The sequence below is a fragment of the Hyposmocoma kahamanoa genome, unplaced genomic scaffold, assembly GCF_003589595.1.
Source record: "Hyposmocoma kahamanoa isolate Upper Pololo Valley unplaced genomic scaffold, ASM358959v1 63, whole genome shotgun sequence".
Classification (NCBI taxonomy): Eukaryota; Metazoa; Arthropoda; class Insecta; order Lepidoptera; family Cosmopterigidae; genus Hyposmocoma; species Hyposmocoma kahamanoa.
The window spans coordinates 581,546-601,200 of NW_020653851.1; the positions used below are offsets into that span (position 1 = coordinate 581,546).

At 37.5% G+C, this 19,655-nt stretch overlaps 3 protein-coding genes across 6 annotated transcripts in view; 1 reads left to right on the top strand and 2 right to left on the bottom strand.

The window, feature by feature from the left end:
• Nucleotides 1–7,944, bottom strand: part of LOC113230424 (neuroglian) — a 105,512-nt gene extending 97,568 nt beyond the window's left edge. For 3 of the 4 annotated variants that reach the window (XR_003310490.1, XM_026464355.1, XM_026464353.1), the window contains exons 1-3: nt 7,847–7,944; nt 7,383–7,469; nt 2,057–2,183 (exon numbers count right to left, since the gene is read on the bottom strand). Coding sequence is in view for 3 of the 4 variants with exons in the window: in XM_026464355.1 (XP_026320140.1) it covers nt 2,057–2,183; nt 7,383–7,440 (185 nt within the window). In the remaining variant the exon portion in view is untranslated. Of the gene's footprint in view, nt 1–2,056; nt 2,184–7,382; nt 7,470–7,684 lie in introns of all 4 variants that reach the window. The other variant, XM_026464354.1, reaches the window with a different exon arrangement.
• Nucleotides 7,945–8,512: 568 nt separating this feature from the next.
• Nucleotides 8,513–10,103, top strand: LOC113230511. The gene is made up of 3 exons (XM_026464477.1): nt 8,513–8,624; nt 8,824–8,861; nt 8,968–10,103. Exons 2-3 carry the CDS (start codon nt 8,858–8,860, stop codon nt 10,071–10,073), a joined length of 1,110 nt encoding a protein of 369 aa, XP_026320262.1. The 5' UTR covers nt 8,513–8,624; nt 8,824–8,857; the 3' UTR covers nt 10,074–10,103.
• Nucleotides 10,104–10,205: 102 nt separating this feature from the next.
• Nucleotides 10,206–19,655, bottom strand: part of LOC113229903 (scm-like with four MBT domains protein 2) — a 21,072-nt gene continuing 11,622 nt past the window's right edge. The window contains exons 3-7 of the mRNA XM_026463595.1: nt 17,052–17,174; nt 12,471–12,599; nt 11,492–12,363; nt 11,175–11,350; nt 10,206–11,084 (exon numbers count right to left, since the gene is read on the bottom strand). Coding sequence (XP_026319380.1) covers nt 10,243–11,084; nt 11,175–11,350; nt 11,492–12,363; nt 12,471–12,599; nt 17,052–17,174 — 2,142 coding nt within the window. The 3' untranslated portion in view covers nt 10,206–10,242. The remainder of the gene's footprint in view (nt 11,085–11,174; nt 11,351–11,491; nt 12,364–12,470; nt 12,600–17,051; nt 17,175–19,655) is intronic.

The following is a 19,655-nucleotide window of genomic DNA, read 5'->3' on the forward strand; positions in this document are numbered from 1 at the left end:
CGATCCGGGTTATCAAAAATGATCGACCGACATAGGTCTACTTAATATAAATGAAGTATTGTCATGGCGATTGTATAACATAAGTTTATCAATGCTAAATAAATATAAATAAAATATAAATGCTATCTACCTAATTTTTTGTAGAATTCCATCTTAATATTTGTTGGATATACAGTAAGCTGTAAAGGCACAACTGAGTAAGAATCCGATTCTCTATCATAAAAAGTTATACTTGATGTTTATAACCTGCCCACGGAACGAAAAAGACAACACACTACGATTTTTATCAAAATTGAGTTATATGCATAAAAGTGTGGGTATGTATGTACAGTTTTTTTTCCCCTATGTAAACCAATACTGACTGAAGTCTAAGAAATGATCTAACACTCAGTCTTGTTTAAAAGGATTAGACTGTCTACAGCACTTCCTTCAATCCATCAACTACGCGTATGCGGCGTTGTAAATACAATGGTGTATCGTAATATCAATTTCACAAAATAAAATAAAAATATAATATAAAATTGTTCCCTGAATAATATAACTTGGGCCTTTTTAAGGCGAGAGTGAATAGGCATTATTTAGGTGAGCATTCTGCATATCGTCACTTTCCATCAGGTGAGATTGAAGTGAAAGGCGCACTTATTTTTTAATAAAAAGGAAATAAAAGGACAATATTGTCAATAATAAAGCGACGAAATTAATTAATTACTAATTTATTGCATTGGCTGTAGAGCCATCAACTTAAAACACTAAACTTTTTGTAGCAGTAGTCTTTGTGTACTACTGCCACCTTACCTATTTCTGCCGCCAAGCAGTAATGTCAACATTACTGTGTTCCGGTTTTGAAGGGTACGCGGGTGCTGGTGAAATTACATGGAACTTTTCAATTTATGTCTCAGGGTGACGGGCGCAGTGGCAGTGCCCTTTGAGCGGCACTGCAACTGTTAAGGACAGGCGTGATACTTACCACCAGGCGCACGTATCATAAAAAAAACTACCGGTGGCAAAGGAAAACATCGTGACGAAACCTGCGTATTGAAGACAGTTCACAACCCTCAGAAAACGTGTCAAGTCTATAGACTATAACCCGTATCAAGAACCGGCGGAGCGGACTATAGCATGAATGCTATTCTGCCGTCCACTAACCAAAACGCGGCTATGTGACAAATGGTCAAATATCCGTTTTAAATAGCAAAAGATAGAGCACAAAATTCTCTTTGAAAAACAGTTGAAATTAATTAACGTGTTCGACTTATCGGAACTTACTTGAAATATCATTTAACAATTTGAGTTATGGTTATTATTATGGTATTCTTGGAGGAGACCCGTGTCTAGGACTGGGATGTATAAAGGATGGATAGTAAGACATTCTCTAACTAACTTTCCTACATTGACTCGGGTCTGGGTGTATGTGGTACGGGTCGTTGTGTCCAATTTCCATAACACAAGTTCTTTAGTTACTTTTGCTACACGCCTGTCCATAACAGTTGCAGTGTCACTCAGAGTTTTTAATCGCAAATATCTGAATGACACTGCCACTGCGCCCGTCACCCTGAGACATAAGTTGACAAGTCCCGTGTGCCTGCAATTACACTAGCACCCCTTACCCTTCAAAACCGGAAGAAAGTAATGCTGACATTACTGCTTGGCGGCAGAAACAGGTAAAGAAGCAGTACTTCCCTGGACGAACTCTTTCACAAGGAGCTCTAATGCTACTAACTTGCTTAGGGATCAAAGCAACGTATGCGATGTTGTTTAATGTTTATTTTTATATTTATTTAATTAACTATATTCTACAAGAGAATCATTTTACATATAACAATTTACTCTTAATATAACGTATGTTTAATATAATCTGTCAAATAATATAAATATAATATAGTATTCGAACGTTACCCTGGGGCATCGTGCCCAGAAGGCTGGCAATATTTTCCATGTATTTAATGAAGATGTATGTACCCAGATTTCTTGTTCTTTTGACCTAGGTAAGTCGCGCCTATAAACGCATCTCAACAGAAATAACAACGTCAAATTAAGCAACATAATGTCAACTTACTTAGGCGCGGGCTCTCCTTCAGCCTCGCACTCGATGATGAAAGGCTTGTCGACCTCACCCGGCTGTGCCACCTGGAACAGCTGCTCTTTCAGTGGCGGTTGCTTCACCATCTTAGGCGGCGATGTTACTGTTGACAAAAACCTGATTAGGCATAGGGCTCTGAAGGCATGTAACAGAATTATTCAATACACTCCTGATGTAAATATTAAAATTTGGTACCAGTACCGAGTTAAAAAGCTTCATGAGTTCTTTGCATACTTTGCTGTACTATTTTATTATTAAGCTGAGTTTAATTAAATTAAGTGCAGGCCACACCGCGAACGAAGCCGGGGCATCTATTCATACTTCGGTTCACACCGCGAACTAAGCTAACCGAGTCTGTTTTTTGCGTGGGGAAATTCTCCTAGGATACCTCTCCGCTAACTTAACTAACCCAACGATGCCGCTAAGTTATGTAAAATATCGTCGCTTTACTTTCTCTAACTTATCTTAAAGCGCAAAATTACTGAAATGCAAAAAAATGGATTGTATATACAAATTTTGCAGGATAATTTCATATTCACACACTGGCTTTTACCTATTCTTAAAGTAAAGCATCCAAATTAACATCCTTGATAAGAAATTTAAAATAAATAGAAAGTTTTGCCATCTCCTGATAGTCACTCTTTATAAGATACGAGTTTGAGGCAGTAAGGCATCGATATATCGCCCTTCTGCCGCCCTACAACTCCACACGTATCCATAGTGTAGCACTTATCTATTTACTACGTATTCTTAGCTTAACTTTGCATGCAGCTACGTGAGCTAAACTAAGTTAGCTTCGTTAATATAAGTACGACATTTAATATTAGTCTGCTTTTCACAGAGCTATCAGTAATGTTACTGGTAGTTACAACGACTTTTTTATTACTTATCTTGTCAGTCAGTTAAAACATAAAACTCATAGTAATTTATATATAATAATTATTTTATGAAACAAACTTATTGTATGAGTTAATAAAGACCGTCAACCTCTTCTCAATATTAATTGCGTTAAAGATTGTTAACAAGAAATTGATTATGGAAAAAGAATTATTGAAATCAATAATATCCATGTACCAGTTGACATACACTTTTTTTAATAGTATAATATTTTACTGATTATTATATTTGAATGCACTGAAAAAGCCTTCTCGTGGCGCACACCAGTAACAGCTGGGTAGGGTAACGCCTGCCTAGACTGGCTAATCTTTCTAACACGATGCTTCAAGCAACTTACGGAGTTAATTAATAAGTTATTTAGAAATATAAACATCTAAAAAAAAGTACATATATTGACGTCCTAAAGAAACGTCAGGGTAATCGATAAGGATGTGTGAAAGCATTGTTGCGCGTTGATGACGCGAAAAGCGTGTCAGGATCGTACAAATGGAAGGCTGTGGTCTCTACCTACCACGATGGGAAAAGGGCGTAAAGTTATGCAATCAATTTGTCGCATTATCCCACTTTGTTTGTTTAAAAACATATATCTAAAAAAATATCAAAGTTAGAGACCTACCAACAGCATTTGATCAGAACTGTTTAGCAATGTCTAACTAAAATTGGCATAGTTTATCATTACAAACTTATTTTTATCTGTGTGTGACATCCAGAGTGACGTTAGTGTCATGTCGACGCTGGAAACGTACATTCGAGAATATTACATGAAAGCGAATTAACGTAATTTTTTTAAGAAAAAAAAAAACATATCTCTAATTTTATTTGTTATATGGAAAACTAGACAGAATCACCTTTTCCATATAATAAACAAAAAAAAGTTATGATTTTTTTTCTTAAAAAAATAATTTTAAATCAGTCTCATGTAATATTTTGCAAATCGACGCCTTACTTTCTCAAACACGTATCTTATAAAGAGTGGTTATTCAGGAGATGGCAAAAATTTATATTTATTTTAAACTTCTTATCAAGGATGTCAATTTGGATGCATTACTTTAAGAATAGGTAAAAGTCAGTGTCAGTCAGTCAATATGTATATACAATAAATTTCAGTTACTTCGTTTTTTAAGATACGAGTTTAAAAAAGGAAGACGACGAAATGCATATTAGACATTTTACCTTTCCAGTGTCATATTATGTAACAAAACCCCTGGAGTAATCATTAACATAGAGCTGAACGCCCGTTACTTAAAATACACAAAATTCACCAACAAATATCGAGTCACATCTTGCTATTCACAAGCGAGATGTCATTTTGGAAACCGACACGGCACAATGGTATGGCATATAATTGGGTGAAAAGATAATCAATTCTAACAAGCTTTATAAATAAATCACTTACATAACTCTAAGTACTATAATACCCACAATAGGAATATATACAGCAGATCTTAGCAATATACAGCCCACACACAAAGGTCAAAATACCACATAGGTGAATAAGCATGTCATACTAAATACAATGTATGACATCAAAAATCTAATCATAGTTACAGCAAGGACAAAATAATATAGCCAAATGGTGTCCTGGAACTCTGCCAGTCCATAAGATTGAGATTTTAAATTGTGATAAGATTGAATACTTATTATACAGAATAGGCACTGAGCTTAGATTGTGTTAAATAAGAACAATATTGAGTCCTTAGGTTTTCAGGATGGTTACACATAGGAAACACAGAGTCAGCCGTGACCAAGGGACCTATAAAGGGCCACAAACTTTGGTTTGTTTGAAAAAACAAATATACATACAACGTAAGTTAGATCTGAAAAAAATAGTTTTTTCCTAAATAAGAATGTCAAAGTTGTTCTCTCTTATAGAACTATATTATTAGCATGACTTATTTGGGGCCAGAGGAGTTCTTCATCACTGGGATCATCTATTGTGATAATTAGGACTTATTTAGGGCCAGTGGAGTTCTTCACCACAGGGATCCGCAATTGATCTATTGTGATAATTAAGACTTATTTAGGGCCAGTGGAGTTCTTCACCACAGGGATCTGCAATTGATCTATTATGATAATTAGGATTTATTTAGGGCCAAGGGAGTTCTTCATCACAGGGATCTGCAATTGATCTATTATGATAATTAGGATTTATTTAGGGCCAAGGGAGTTTTTCTTCACAGGCATCTGCAATTGATCTATTGTGATAATTAGGACGTATTTAAGGCGAGTGGAGTTCTTCAACACTGGGATCTGTAATTGATCTATTGTGATAATTAGGACTTATTTAGGACCAGTGGATATATTCATCACTGGGATCTGCAATTGATATTGCGATAATTAGGACATATTTAGTGCCAGTGGAGTTTTTCATCACAGGGATCTGCAATTGATCTATTGTGATAATTAGGACTTATTTAGGGTCAGTGGAGTTCTTCATCACAGGGATTGCAATTGATCTATTGTGATAATTAGGACGTATTTAGGGCCAGTGGAGTTCTTCAGCACAGGGATCTGTAATTGATCTATTGTGATAATTAGGACTTATATAGGGCCAGTGGATATCATCATTACTAAGATCTGCAATTGATCTATTTGCTTTGCTTATAACTCAGTCAATGCAATAGAATAAAAGAACTGTAGAATTTTTTAGTTTTGCTTTATTTTTATGAAAAGTAGGGAGCAAATAACAGATGAGCCACTTGACTGGAGGTGGATGAAAGCGTCGCCCATGGACATCTGCAACATCAGAGATGCCTATGCGTTGCTAGCCTTTGAGAGCCCTGTTGACTCGTTTTTTGAGAACCCCATGCAATAGCGGGAAAGAAATACTTCAAGAGCTACCTCCTTCTTCTCTTCCATTCCACATCTTGTAGGTTCAAGGAAAGAACTAATGTGAAGCAAGTGTGATCTTACAGTGACAGGCATCAAGGATGTGAGGATGGGCTCTACTCCTTTGGCAAGAGTGCAGGCACCAGTCCGAAAAATTCCTCTGAACCCTCCTTGTTATAACCATACAGTAGAACAATAGCCAACATCTCACCATAAACTAAGGTACAGTAATGCAGATACATTTCAGAAGGCTTTAGGGCAGAATCTGCAGGCTCTGTTCTCACATAGCTCAAAGAGTAACATAGTCCAATTAATATGTATTTGGAGGATTTTCGTGTCCATTGCCAGAGCGTCTACAGTGTTTTGGTGGTGTCTCTGTGGTCGAACAGTTACCGTGCCAGACTGCCACGCAGAGATCCCAGGCAGGGAGAAATATTTGTATGGCCTATGGGCATAATTTGTGGTTGTCTATGTGTGTCCATGGCCCCCGTGACACAGACTTTCCCTAGTGCGGAGTTATTAAAAAACTAAAAAATTTTTAGTCTTGAATACCATTGCATTGCTTAGTCTGCAACAGTCACAATGGCAAGACATTTAGCACTGGTTCACATAAGTGCAGCTGTTAAAGCCCTAATAAATTATGATAATGGTATGATAATAATAGAAAGATTCAACTACAAAATAGATACTCAAGCTCACAATAACCAAAGAGCCACAGCAAAAGGAACATGACCTTAATATATATTCAAATATTATATCAAAACTGAATTTATGATCCATGCATAATTGAGTTTTTTTAGTTATACTAGAAATAATTTATTTTTATGACATTGAAATTGGACAAAAGTCACATTGATACCGTAAGGAAAAAAAATAAAAGTCAAACGAAAACATGTAAATATAAAAGAAAAGTGAAAAACAAAAATCCTTAAACCTTTCTGGGAAGACCTAACATCAATAACACATTATTAATAAAACATAGGCTTTTACACCCTTTCTCACCCAGATCGTCAATATTGTTTATTGCTTGTAGTAAATAAATTTCAACAATAGTAGTAGAAATACACGAAATGTTTTTTTAAGCTTTGAAAAAGCATTATACATAATACACAAAAAGAAAATAAGCATACAACTACTTATTATAATAACCTTTTTTCATTTATGTTACACTTTAAAAGATACATAGAACATTTCAACCATGAAAATAGGCAAAGTATGTGGCAATTCTAAATGAACATGGGCAATAGTTTATTGTGCGTGCCACTTACGTTCATTGACGCAATTTTCATACAATTGTGTAGAACTATGTCAATAATACGCAAACTATATAAAAGATCATGGCATAAATTTAATTTATGAATCCGAAAACTGGACTCGACAGTCGAAAGAAAGTTTGAGCGTACGAGACGCGTGTAGGCGGTCATCAATCATACGTCCGATAGATAGGCCCATCTATCGACTATTAAAGAAAAAGTTGAATGAACTTCCGGTTCCTAGTGAACTTAGTGGCTGATAACAGCACAGCAAAGCTTCTGGTCACTGATAAAGAGTGATAAACAGTGAGAAAGATACTTACGTAGTGCCGCCGCCGTCGACACCAACGCCAATAAACACACCACTCTACAGGTAACCATCGTTGCTTCAGTCCGCTGGCCGCCACAATCTAACAAGAAACCAAACACGCTTTCTTTAGGTACACCAAAATCACATTTCCCCGGCACACATGTTCACCACACTCGATGACCTAATCCGAATAAAGCTTCGCACAATGACAACACCCACTAAAAATAGTAACATCAAAATTCAACAAATTATACTCAAGTAATGACACAAAACTTTATGATAACGACTAAATAATGCACTTAGAACATTTATTACCTTCCAATTACACTATTTCATGACAAAGTAATTCTAAAAAACCACATAAATATCACTATTGTTGCCTTAAGACGGTAAATCAATAATTAGTTTCCGATACTGAAAGACCTATTGGTCAGACACTAAAATGAACGTTACGCCGAAACTAGTAAAGCATATTACCTAGATTCCTGTTTTATACTAATAACATCGCGGTATAAAATAGCTGAAATAATAAAAATTACAGATATATAGGCGGGGCCTCCGAGATTGTCGGCCGTCGTTCGTTCGTTCAAAAACTAACTGATCAGAGACAAAAAGCCGAGTAACGGCGCGGCCAACACAAGATTTTGTCTCTTTCTCTCAATAGCATTTCTGTATCTTTATATCTTTCTTCAGCAACGAAGCATAGACTCTAAAGACAAATAGGAACGTTTGGAAATAAACACGATTCGCGCAGATTTGCATTTTGAAATGGAACTTTCCTTATATTATATATTTTGTTTTTATCCTGTAGATTTTCTAAACATTAGAACCTAATCGAAAAGGCGTTTTCAAGAATTCTAGCGTATGTTCTAATGTATCTCCAGAGAACTTTCACCCTTCAAGCCTATATTTTTTGAAGTTTAAATAGGCCAAATGCCTAAAACGAATCAACTGAAAAGCCGCGAATTTCAAAAATAGAATGAGTTTGTGAAAAGTTAAAAAGATTCTTTAATATCGTATAGGTCGTCATCGTCATACTTCTAGTTTTGCCTCATAATAGAAAGTTTATTCTTTATTTTTTTCCATCCTCTAAGGTTTATTCCATCCTCTTTAACACTTATCTATGATTAAAAAAGTCATCTAAAAACATCTATGTCTAAAAATCATGTTCATTTTTTTTTCTATCCTCTTTGATGATCATGTCGATAACGCCATCGGCACAGAAATAACAAAAATTTAAATTTTTCGATTATCTGTAAGTACGAACTTTGGCTACGATATACCTGATTCTTCCAATGGCTACTTATACAATGGGTGTGATACGCTCAAGCAGTCCTAATTTTCAGTTCACATGTGTCAACGCTTACGACAAATTGAGCAGGCGCTCTGTTAGTCTTTTGCCGTCTTTATGCTTTTTTCCATAGTTATTGAGTCTTATACAAATTTTATTTCAGCTACTTCAAAATACCGCGTTACGAAATCATTAATATGTGTAAGTATTTCAGTTGGATATGTTGTTGGAAATAATTTTTCATTATATCTTTCATGCATTTGTGCGTAGTAGGAGCTATGTTTGTAATTTAATTGCAACTCCTCAGGTGACACTAAGGAAAAGCTGACCCAAAGTCACAGCTTGTATTCCACATTACCTTTAACAAAAAAACACACTGAAAATGTTTGGAAATCCGACATATATTTGGTTCCACCCAACGATTTGACTAACTTAATTGGAGGTCATGATGTGTTTACGGGTATTTCGAATTATATTAAACCTCCAGGAGAATATTATAAAAGATATGAACACGATGAAATGCCTGTTAAGGAGTCGAGTTTGAGTAATTCTCACTCTGGTAACAAGCAGGGACACGAATATAACGGAATAGTCTCACTTACCAACGCAACTATACTCAAAAGTAAGTCAGAGAAACTCGATACTGATAATTCATACAGCAGCTTGGAGTCGAATATAAAGTTTTTCAGAACAACAGTTCAGCAAATCTTTGACAACTTTTATTCGACAATGCAGGATTTTGAATTGTATAAACAGAAATTTCAATTAATTCTTCAAAAGAACAAGGCGGAATCTATAGCTGAAATGGAAGATTTCATAAAGGATATGATACAGCACATAATGTCCTCTGATTCAGTAAGCAATTACAATCGCGGTACAAGTATCGCTACGGAAACGAGGGATGAACAAACTGTGACAGATGGCTCTCAGTCAGAAATACCTACTCTCAGTGATGCAGTGACGGATAATGTGGAGTCCCTCTTCGAAGCTTACAAAAATGACAATTATTTAACTGATTCCGTCGTAGATGAGAAGTCAATTCCAACCAAAAGTACACAGGACGCTGTGAACACTTCTCTTCTCGGTCACGTGCCATTCTTAGAAATTAAAGTGAATGAACGTAATCAGTTATCGGAAATGTGTATTAAAGATAGTGGCAATAAAGTTGAAAATCAAGTGGCATCTGCTGAGGATCTCAAAAAATTGGCCGCCAAAAGAAAAGAATTGGATAAATATGTTAAACAGATACAAAATTATAAAGGACCCGATAGGGAAATACCTGTCAAAATTTCCTCACCAAAGAAAAATATTCATTTAGATGAAGATTTCGCTGTTCATAGGGCGAATACGGATAAATCGTTACTTGTTAAAATATGCAACTACATTTGTAAAAGATTCCGCAAGGTATACTAAAATATTGCGTCATTATTTGGACGAACGTCATACCCTGGAGGAAATGAAATGAAAAAAAAAATATTTTGATATTTTGTTACAAATTGTAGTAAAAATAAACTCGTTTTATTTTCAACAAATATTTTATTGTGGACTAGACAAATGGAATAGTATAGGAGGAACGAACGTATCACGATTCACAATTCTCTTCAAAATTCACTACATAATAATACCTAATCATGGTAATATGTTTGCACAGTTGCATAGCAAAATCTTGCTTCATATGTAAGAAAGCCTTGATAGTCTCCAAGTCTAACATAATTAGAGCTTGGCCATCAATTTCCTCCTGTTTCATCTTATCTGCGATCAGTTTACAGTCTTCAGTACTCGTCAGGTAGGTGTGGACGTCCTCGATGGACCAATCCATTGGGTTCGGGGATAATTTCAGTTTACCTTTCATCCAAGACGGCGCCGTGTCCTTTTCAAACAATTTATTGTCCGAGGGCAGAGGATCGTATGTTCTAAACTTGAGCTTTTTGAGTTCAGGTTCCTCTGAGTCGGAAACATCGGAAATATTTTTGGCGTCGCGGGAATTTGAGCTACTTTCATTCGTTTCATTTTCCGAGTCTGTGTCTGGGGAGCTCTGTTTCTTAGAGGCGCACGTATTGCTGTATATAGTTTCCACGTCTTTCTTATTCCAATGAGATTCTTTCATTTGTAACGCGAAGTTGGGGAGTTTAGCGCCGCGAGTCTTCATTTCCATTTTGGGGTAGTTATTCTTGCGCTGACGTTTCCGTCTTTGGGTCCTTTTGTATTCGACACCGCTGTCCGGTGAATTCGGCCTGGTGCCGGCTTCGGAAGGCGGCGTGGAGCCAGCGCTGTGTTCACTCTCAACTGATTCCCCATCTTTGTTACTCTCGGTTTCCTGAGACGGCTGTTGTTCTTTCTCGCGTTTCTCCGCTGGGCCCTTTTTCTTCTTCTTTCGGCCGTTGACGCTGCCTTTTGGTCTGCCACGACGCTCCGTAGAATTATCTGCACAAACAGTTACATAATTTTCTCAAAAAATTTTATAAACAGACTGACCAATTACAAAATGTCTAATTATGTGTGAAAAGTACTCACGGAACGTGGACTTGTCGACTTGCTGGCAGCTATTAGGGCAGAGGTCGGAGTACTCTACGGGGCCGAAGAGGCAGGGACAGGCCTGCAGTTTAATGCAAACTTCGCGGCAAAACGACGAGACTTGCTCTAGCGTCGTAGCTACGGGGACATAGGCGTGGTAAGTGCTGGTTTTTAGTCTGGAATTTTAATTTAAGTATGTTAAACAAAACGTGTTTGGCTATGATTTATTTTTCAGTCAGAGTAGCATGTTTATATGTATGTCAATGCTCATGAAACAGTTGAGAGTACAGCTAGATAAAGATAACTTATTTACTCACTTAGCCCTTAGCATTTCCAGCCGCATGCCTTCTTCAGGTGGTCCCTCAGTCTCCCAATCCTTCAGTAACTTTGCAGGCTTGTAAGATGCCGATATGATCTTATTCAACACTTCTTTTAGAACCAAAGACAATGGTCCAGGCCCTACATGCTTTGGCAATTGAGACAACTTATTCCTACTTATTGACGGACCAGCGTAACATTTGTAGTTGAAGAAAATCTTTTCGCACCATTCTTCTGTAACTTTCCTTTCTTCCTTTATAGGTTTCTCTTCCACTTTAGGTTTCTCCTTCTCCTCGTTAACAGCGGTAACATCGGGGATATGTAAAGCGAAATTATTGCTATCGCACCAACCCACTGGGAATAACAAATCGCTGTCCTGGGCATACCAGAACTTTTCGCCAATAGGTGTCAACTCTACGCAGACCATATGCTCTACTATAGCGTAGATTGTTGCAACATGAATTTCTTCAATATTCAAGGGATTTACTGCTTCAAGTTTCATATCGACTCTGATATCTTTCAAAGGATTTTTGTCTCCGAAGCAGTAATCGGGAGCTGGGACGGAAGACGTCATTGTGAGATATTCATCCCAATCAAATGGCCCTTCTTTCCAAATCTTCGGGATTTTAAAGGTAATATTGTGTTTTTGGGCCCAACCAATAGGATAAATGTAAGGGTGCATAGAATCACAAAGCCAGGCCATTTTGGAGTCCTCGTAGTCGTCGGCGTGGTCATCAATGGTAACTAAAAAGTGGAAATTGTTGAAGACTTTGGTAACTGTGGCTGGGCGAATTGTCTTCATGTCATGTGGTGACAAAGCCTCGAGTTTCATGCCGGTTACAAAGTTGTGCGCTTCCAGACTGATGTTTGGCTGTAAAATAAGCAATAGTCTCTGATGACTGGGAAAGATATACGTTACATAGCGAATACTATAATATACTATCGTTCATTGACTCATTCATATTATATTTTAATTACCTGAAATAGATCTGCAGGCGTAGGCTCCTTGATTGACTCTTCGGCACTCTGGCGCAACTGAGCGCTCAGTTTGTTTTTACACGAGAACTTATTTATTTTCCCTGGGTACTTGAACTGCCATGGCGAGCCCTTAAAACAAAGACCACTTGAATGAATTTAATTTATTGTTCCATATACAGTTTACAAAAATCTTAAATAACATATGAAACCCTGGCCTGGTTTCTCAACCTTTTTCAAATCATGGACCCCTCTAAAAACTTCAAAGAGCCCACGGAGCCTTTTCAAAAAAATAAAAACACGAGGTTTAGCTTTTACCAACTTTTATTGTTTGCGATTAAACTTTACGTACAAATAGTTGGCGTGACGGCTGCTGCTGCATATGCTGAATTTAAACCACGATTAAAACTTCAAAGGCGTTGACGTCTACTTACGCGCGTTTCACTCACTCCAATAATGGATGGTCGTCAAGAGGCGCGAAAATTCAAAACGGTCACGCGCACAGTACCACAAAACATATTGTATACCAATTTCTATATTAATGCATTGTAAGGTAGGCTCACCATGGTCCCGTGGCGTTTATTACACGGACTCCTTAGACCCCTAAGGAATGAACCCCATGAACCACAGGTTAAGAAACCCTAATATAGGTCCTTATTATTATAATATGATACTCTGTGGCAAAAATTCAATGAAAAAAAAAAATTAATAAATATGTACACAACCACTAATCAATACGTAAACAACAACGTAATTTATAGTAATAATGCATTACATTTACTTTTCATTACAAATTCAAAAACTACTAAAAAACGGTAAATTATGGAGTCTCATTCCTAGATAGCAAAACTTGTAAAGCACTTATTAAATATCATCGTAATTAACCATACCTAAATGTAGAATTAATAAATATTTCGTAAATTAGATGCAGAAACCTTATTCATACGTAAATTAATTACAACCATGGAAGAAAGATAAGTGAGACAAGAGAAAATAAAAAATAAAAAGAGTTAATATTGGAGAAAGGAATAAGCTTTGAACAAAGCTTAAAATAATTCAATAGACTTAGCTAAAAATCGAAGTAATATACATTATTGTCTAATTCAAAATGGATTGTTCATTCACGGCAACTGTATTGATGTTTTGTCGTTGTCCTAAACTATGCACCTTATTTCCTGGCAAATAATAAAAAATTATTATACCTAATTGTATTTAAATCCTTATATCGGAAGTAATAGTGCATAATTTAGTCCCTAAGGTATATACATAGGGCGCACTATAAGTTTCCGGAAATGGCCACTTACATAAGCAACATTTAAAAAGTAATTACAACATTTGAAAATGGAACTCTTTGGCTGTAGAATATAGTTTGTTTCATCTGACTGTCACTTGTTTTTACATTGTCGCGTCATTTTAGAAATTGGTTGTCTACATCACCATGGATTAAACTCGTGAAAATTTTCGTGGTGTGACTTTCTAGTAATTTAACAGCTCAGCGGAGTTTCGCTCGGCTTCAAACTGCTTTTGGCGATGAAGCACCATGCAAGACGACTATTTATAGCTGGTTTGCAGAATTCAAACACTGTTGTGTGAATCTCAGTGACGAATTTCGTGATAGTCGCCCGTCCACTGCTGTGAACAACAAAAACATCGATGCTGTGCGACATATGATCAAAACAGACAGGCATGTGACATACCATGATTTATCCATAGGCATCTTTAGGCATAGGCATGAGTCAAATACAATCATTACTACACAAACATTTGAGTGTGAAAAAGCAGAAAAATTTGACTGAGGCTCAAGAAACGGATCGGGTCACTTGGTGCAATGCCATGCTTATCAGATTCAACGAAGGGGCGTCGGATTTGGTGTGGGACATAGTAACAGGTGACGAAACATGGATTTATAGTTACGATCACAAAACAAAGCAGCAATCGAACATATGGGTCTTTCGAGATGAGCCGAAATCATCCAAAGTGACGCGCGTGCAAAGTGATGCTTTGAAGTTATTGCTTCTTTTTTTAATAAAAACTGGACACGTGGCTACTGTTGCTTTGGAGAATCGTTGTACCGTGAATAGTGATTGGTACACGACCATTTGTTTGCCGGAAGTTATTGACAAACTCCATAAAAATAATCGTAAACACAGTATCATCTTGCACCAAGATAATGCCATTTCTCACACGGCCAGACGGACAAATGAATTTTTGAAGGTGAACAACGTTGACCTTATGAGCCATCCCGCGTACAGTCCCGACCTGCCACCTTGTGACTTTTATTTATTTCCAAAAATTAAGAACCAGCCACGCGGTCAACGATTTTCATCACCTGAAGAGGCTATCGAAGAGTATGAAAAATATGTTTCAGAGATTGTCACGGAGGAGTGGCATAAATGTTTTCAAAATTGGTTCATTCGTATCAAAAGTGCATTAACGCTAACGGAGAATATTTTGAGAAACAATAAATTCATTTCTGACGATTTATAGTATTTTTCTTATTCATTCCGGAAACTTATAGCGCGCCTCACGTTTTATATTATAAATAAATGAATAAAATAATAACAATAATAATTTTAAGTTTAATATCTTTTGCTACTCGGTTAACATACGTTATTTCGTAGTTTATTTTCGGGATGAAATAAAAAATCAAGACAATAAGAAATAACACGCTTAAGGGCTAGTGCTTCCATTGTGCTTCTTGAATAGATACAAAAATTGTTTAAAATACGAAATATGTCTCTTACCTATCTCATTTTATCTTTACTTGCAGATACGAGGGGCATACTGAAAGTTCCTGGAAAAGGCCACTTATAACAGAAAGTAAAAAAAATACGTTTTATACGGTTACTTTTTGAGCCTGTCATTTGTTATTTCATTGCGGCGTCGCGTCGTTTTGAAAACTGTGAGTCGCAATTACAATTATTTTCAGTCGTGAAAGTTTTCTGTCCATAATTTTCGATGTGGCATAAATTAACAAGAGAATTGTTAGAGAATTCAATTTTTTTAAACTTTTTCTTTTATAATATAAAGTGTCGGGACGAACATGTCGTGCGCCTGATGGTAAACTACACGCCTGTTCATAACAGTTGCAGAGCCCATAAGAGTCTTAAATCGCAAAGATCTGAGGGGCACTGCCAATGCGCCCGTCACCCTGAGACATAAGTTGACAACTCCCATGTGCCTGTACTTTCACCGGCACCCTTACCCTTCTAAACCGGGGCGCAGTAATGCTAACATTACTGTTTGGCGGCAGAAATAGGTAAGGTCGCAGTACTTCCCTGGATGAACTCTTTCACAAGGAGCTCTACCTTCAATTACCATTTGGTAATGAAGCCGTTAGCGGAATCGTCGCGCAAAACGACGGAGCCATATCCACATAAAACTTGACTTGACATGTCGTATCTCATTCTATTCGGGGTTCAGTGAATTTACACGTCGTGAGCGTCTCCATGACGATGTACTTGAAAGTCGACCGCCAACTGCAGTTACCAAATTTAATATTGATACAGTACGACAACTTATTGAAACTGACAAAAAAAATCACTTGTCAGCAAATTCATACTGTATTAGACATTAGAATGAGCCAGGTGCAAAGGATATGTGTATCTGAAGGTTCGGAGACTTTGCATTCGATAGATACCGCATAGTTCAACGGAATATCAGAAACGACTGCTTGGAGAGTAGTGCCGTAAAATAATAAAGTTTAATGGAGGACAATCATTGGCTGTGTATAATATTGTGACCGGTGACGAAACCTGTGGTGTACTGCTTTAGAAAAGAAAAAGGTCTTCCTTTTTAAAGATTTGCCGACGAAACTTTTTTTTTTATAAAACCAAGTGACGGAACGAACAAGTTGTTTGGTCCATAACAATTGCAGTGCTTTTCAGAGTGCTTTAAATCGCAAAGATCTGATGACCATTACCACTGCGCCCGTCACCATGTGCCCGTAATTTCACCAGCACCCTTGCCCTTCAAAATGGAAACGCAGTAATGCACACATTACCGCTTGGAAAAAAAAGTTAAGAAAAGTGGAAGCACTGACAAGAAAATGGTTGCTTCTTTCTTCAGCAAATCAGGACATTACACTACTGTATCGCTTGAAGACCAAAGACCACTGACTGCAGGTTGGTATGTAAATACCTGATTGCCCAGTGTTAGAAAAAGTTCATGAAAAGCGTCCTCGAAGCAATATCGTCTTTTACCACGACAACGCGTCTGCACATTCCGCAAGGTACCGAATCCGTATTTGAAGGCCTCAAATGTGGAGCTGATGACCCATCCGCCATACAGCCTAGGCCTTCCACGATGCGACCTCTTTTTATTACCAAAAATCAAAGATAAAGAGGTCCCTACGGAATACTAGACACACTGCTGTTCAATGATTCCAACGAATGCAAAATATGGGAATAGTGAGGGCATATACTTTAAAAAACAATAATACTTATATTATAAACATAATATCTGGTCCTACTTATCAGAATCCAGAAACTTTCAGTGTGGCCTAAGTATAAAAATACGCTAAATAGGCGGTACGAAGTCGAGTGCGTACACCAGCCCGTTACAGCACCCTATACCGAAGCTCACCTTGCTAGTAACAAAACCAAAACTGCTCAGCCTTGGATTGCAGAAGAATATCCAGAATTGCTGCAGGTCTTCGTCACAGCCGTCGTAGCGCAATAATAAACGGCCGCCCACGTTTTCGCACACCTGTAAACAGATAATACACAAACATAAATGACCAGGATTGTGATTGTTAGGTTGGCAATACGCCAAAGTTGTAAAAGATAAACAGAGGAAAATAAATGCCACTGTAACAGCAGTTTACTGTTTATTTAAAATTAAAAGCCGTGGTAGCCTAATGATTTGACCTACCGTGAAGCTGTGAGTTGGAATCCGGATTCGCACCTTGTGTTTTCGGAATTTTGTGCGAAATTTTATTTGACCATGAGCTTTTCGGTGAAGGATTTTTTTAATATAATATCAAGCATCGATTATATAACCAGAAATAGAGACGAAATAAGGGCCATATATTCCTGGTAACACATTAGCGATACAGCTCTTATAAATATCAACTCTCGTTTGCACTGAAATATAGACAGGCCAGCTACTGACCTGCGTACGTCTCCGTATATTCCAAAAAATATTCTGTATTTATTGTAATAAAGATAATATTTCTAACAAAGCCGTGCTGTTCTACTCGGTGATGTAGGAAAAACAGCAAAACATCTAATTACAAAACAAACGGAATCACATTTCATCGGTAATTACATATTAAATATGTAATTTTGCAATTTTCGTCCATTCCAGCAAAGCTCGAGTTAATTGGTCGATTTGAAGTGAAACAGTTGCGACACCCGTCAATTGTTTCGAACTCGGGCTAGCCAATCGGAGCGCAGTTGTCACAGTAATGATATGGCAGAATAGTTTTCAAACAAATTAAATGACATTTCGTCTCTATTTCTGGTTATATACTCGATGATATCACGTGACGGGACGAACAAGTCGTGCGCCTGGTGGTAATCGACACGCCTATCCACAACAGTCGCAGTGCGATTCAGAGCTTTAAATCGCAAAGATCTTATGGGCACTGCTACTGCGCCTGTCACCCTGAGACATAAGTTGTGTCTATAATACCACCAAAATTGTGATGAAACTAGCACGTCAAAGAAGGTTTACAACCCTTGAAAAACGTGTGAAGTCCTCAACCCGCGTTAGGCCTACGTAGTGGACTATAGTCTAAATCCCCGCCTGAGAGGAGACCCGTGCCCAGCAGTGGGACGTATAAAATAGGTTGATGATGAAACGAAAATTAGAAAATATTAGTATTGTAGTTGTTATTCCATTTTATAGTCCTGCTATTTTCGATATAGCCGTAGGACTGTTATGTTCCTCATCTACATAGGGCGCACTATAAGTTTCCGGAACTGGCCACTTACATAAACAATATTTAAATATTTGAAAATGGAACTCTTTGGCGGTAGATTACAGTTTGTTTCATCTGACTGTCACTTGTTTTACATTGCGGCGTCATTTTAGAAATTGGTTGTCTACATCACCATGGATTTGACTCGTGAAAATTTTCGTAGTATGATTTTCTACGAATTTAAGTGTAATTTAACAGCTCAGCGGAGCTTCACTCGGCTTCAAACTGCTTTTGGCGATGAAGCACAATGCAAGACGACTATTTATAGTTGGTTTGCAGAATTCAAACGCAGTTGTGAGAATCTCAGTGACGAATTTCGTGATGGTCGCCCGTCCACTGCTGTGAACAACAAAAACATCGATGCTGTGCGCCGTATGATCAAAACAGAAAGGCATGTGACATACCATGAGATTCAGGCATCTTTAGGCATAAGCATGAGTTAAATACAATCAATACTACACAAACATTTGGGTGTGAAAAAGCTGTGCTCTCGGTGGATCCTACACAATTTGACTGAGACTCAAAAAACGGAACTTGGTGCAATGCCATGCTTACCAGATTCAACGAAGGGGCGTCAAATTTATAGTTAGGATCTTAAAACAAAGTAGCAATCGAACCCGGTATCGAATACGGTCTTTGGAGACGAGCCGAAACCAACCAAAGTGGCGAGCGTGCAAAGTGCCTCTAAACGGATGATTGCTTCTTTTTTTAATAAAACTGGACACGTGGTTACTGTTGCTTTGGAGAATCGTTGTACCGTGAATAGTCATTGGTACACGACTTTTTGTTTACCGGAAGTTATTAACAAGCTCCGTAAAAATAACCATAAACGCCGTATCATCTTGCACCACGATAATGCCAGTTCTCACACGGCCAGATGGACAAATGAATTTTTGAGGGTGAACAACGTTGACCTTATGAGCCATCCCGCGTACAGTCCCGACCTGGCACCTTGTGCCTTTTATTTATTTCCAAAAATTAAGAACCAGTTACGCGGTAACCGATTTTCATCACCTGAAGAGGCGGTCGAAGTGTATGAAAAATATATTTTCAGAGATTGTCATGGAGGAGTGGCGCATAAATGTTTTCAAAATGGGTTCATTCGATTTAAAAAATGCATTAACGCTAACGGAGAATATTTTGAGAAACAATAAATTCATTTCTGACCATTTATAGTATTTTTTCTTATTCATTCCGGAAACTTATAGTGCGCCACACGCAGGGCTGGGCAGTATTTGAATTACTTGTATTTGAAATACGTATTT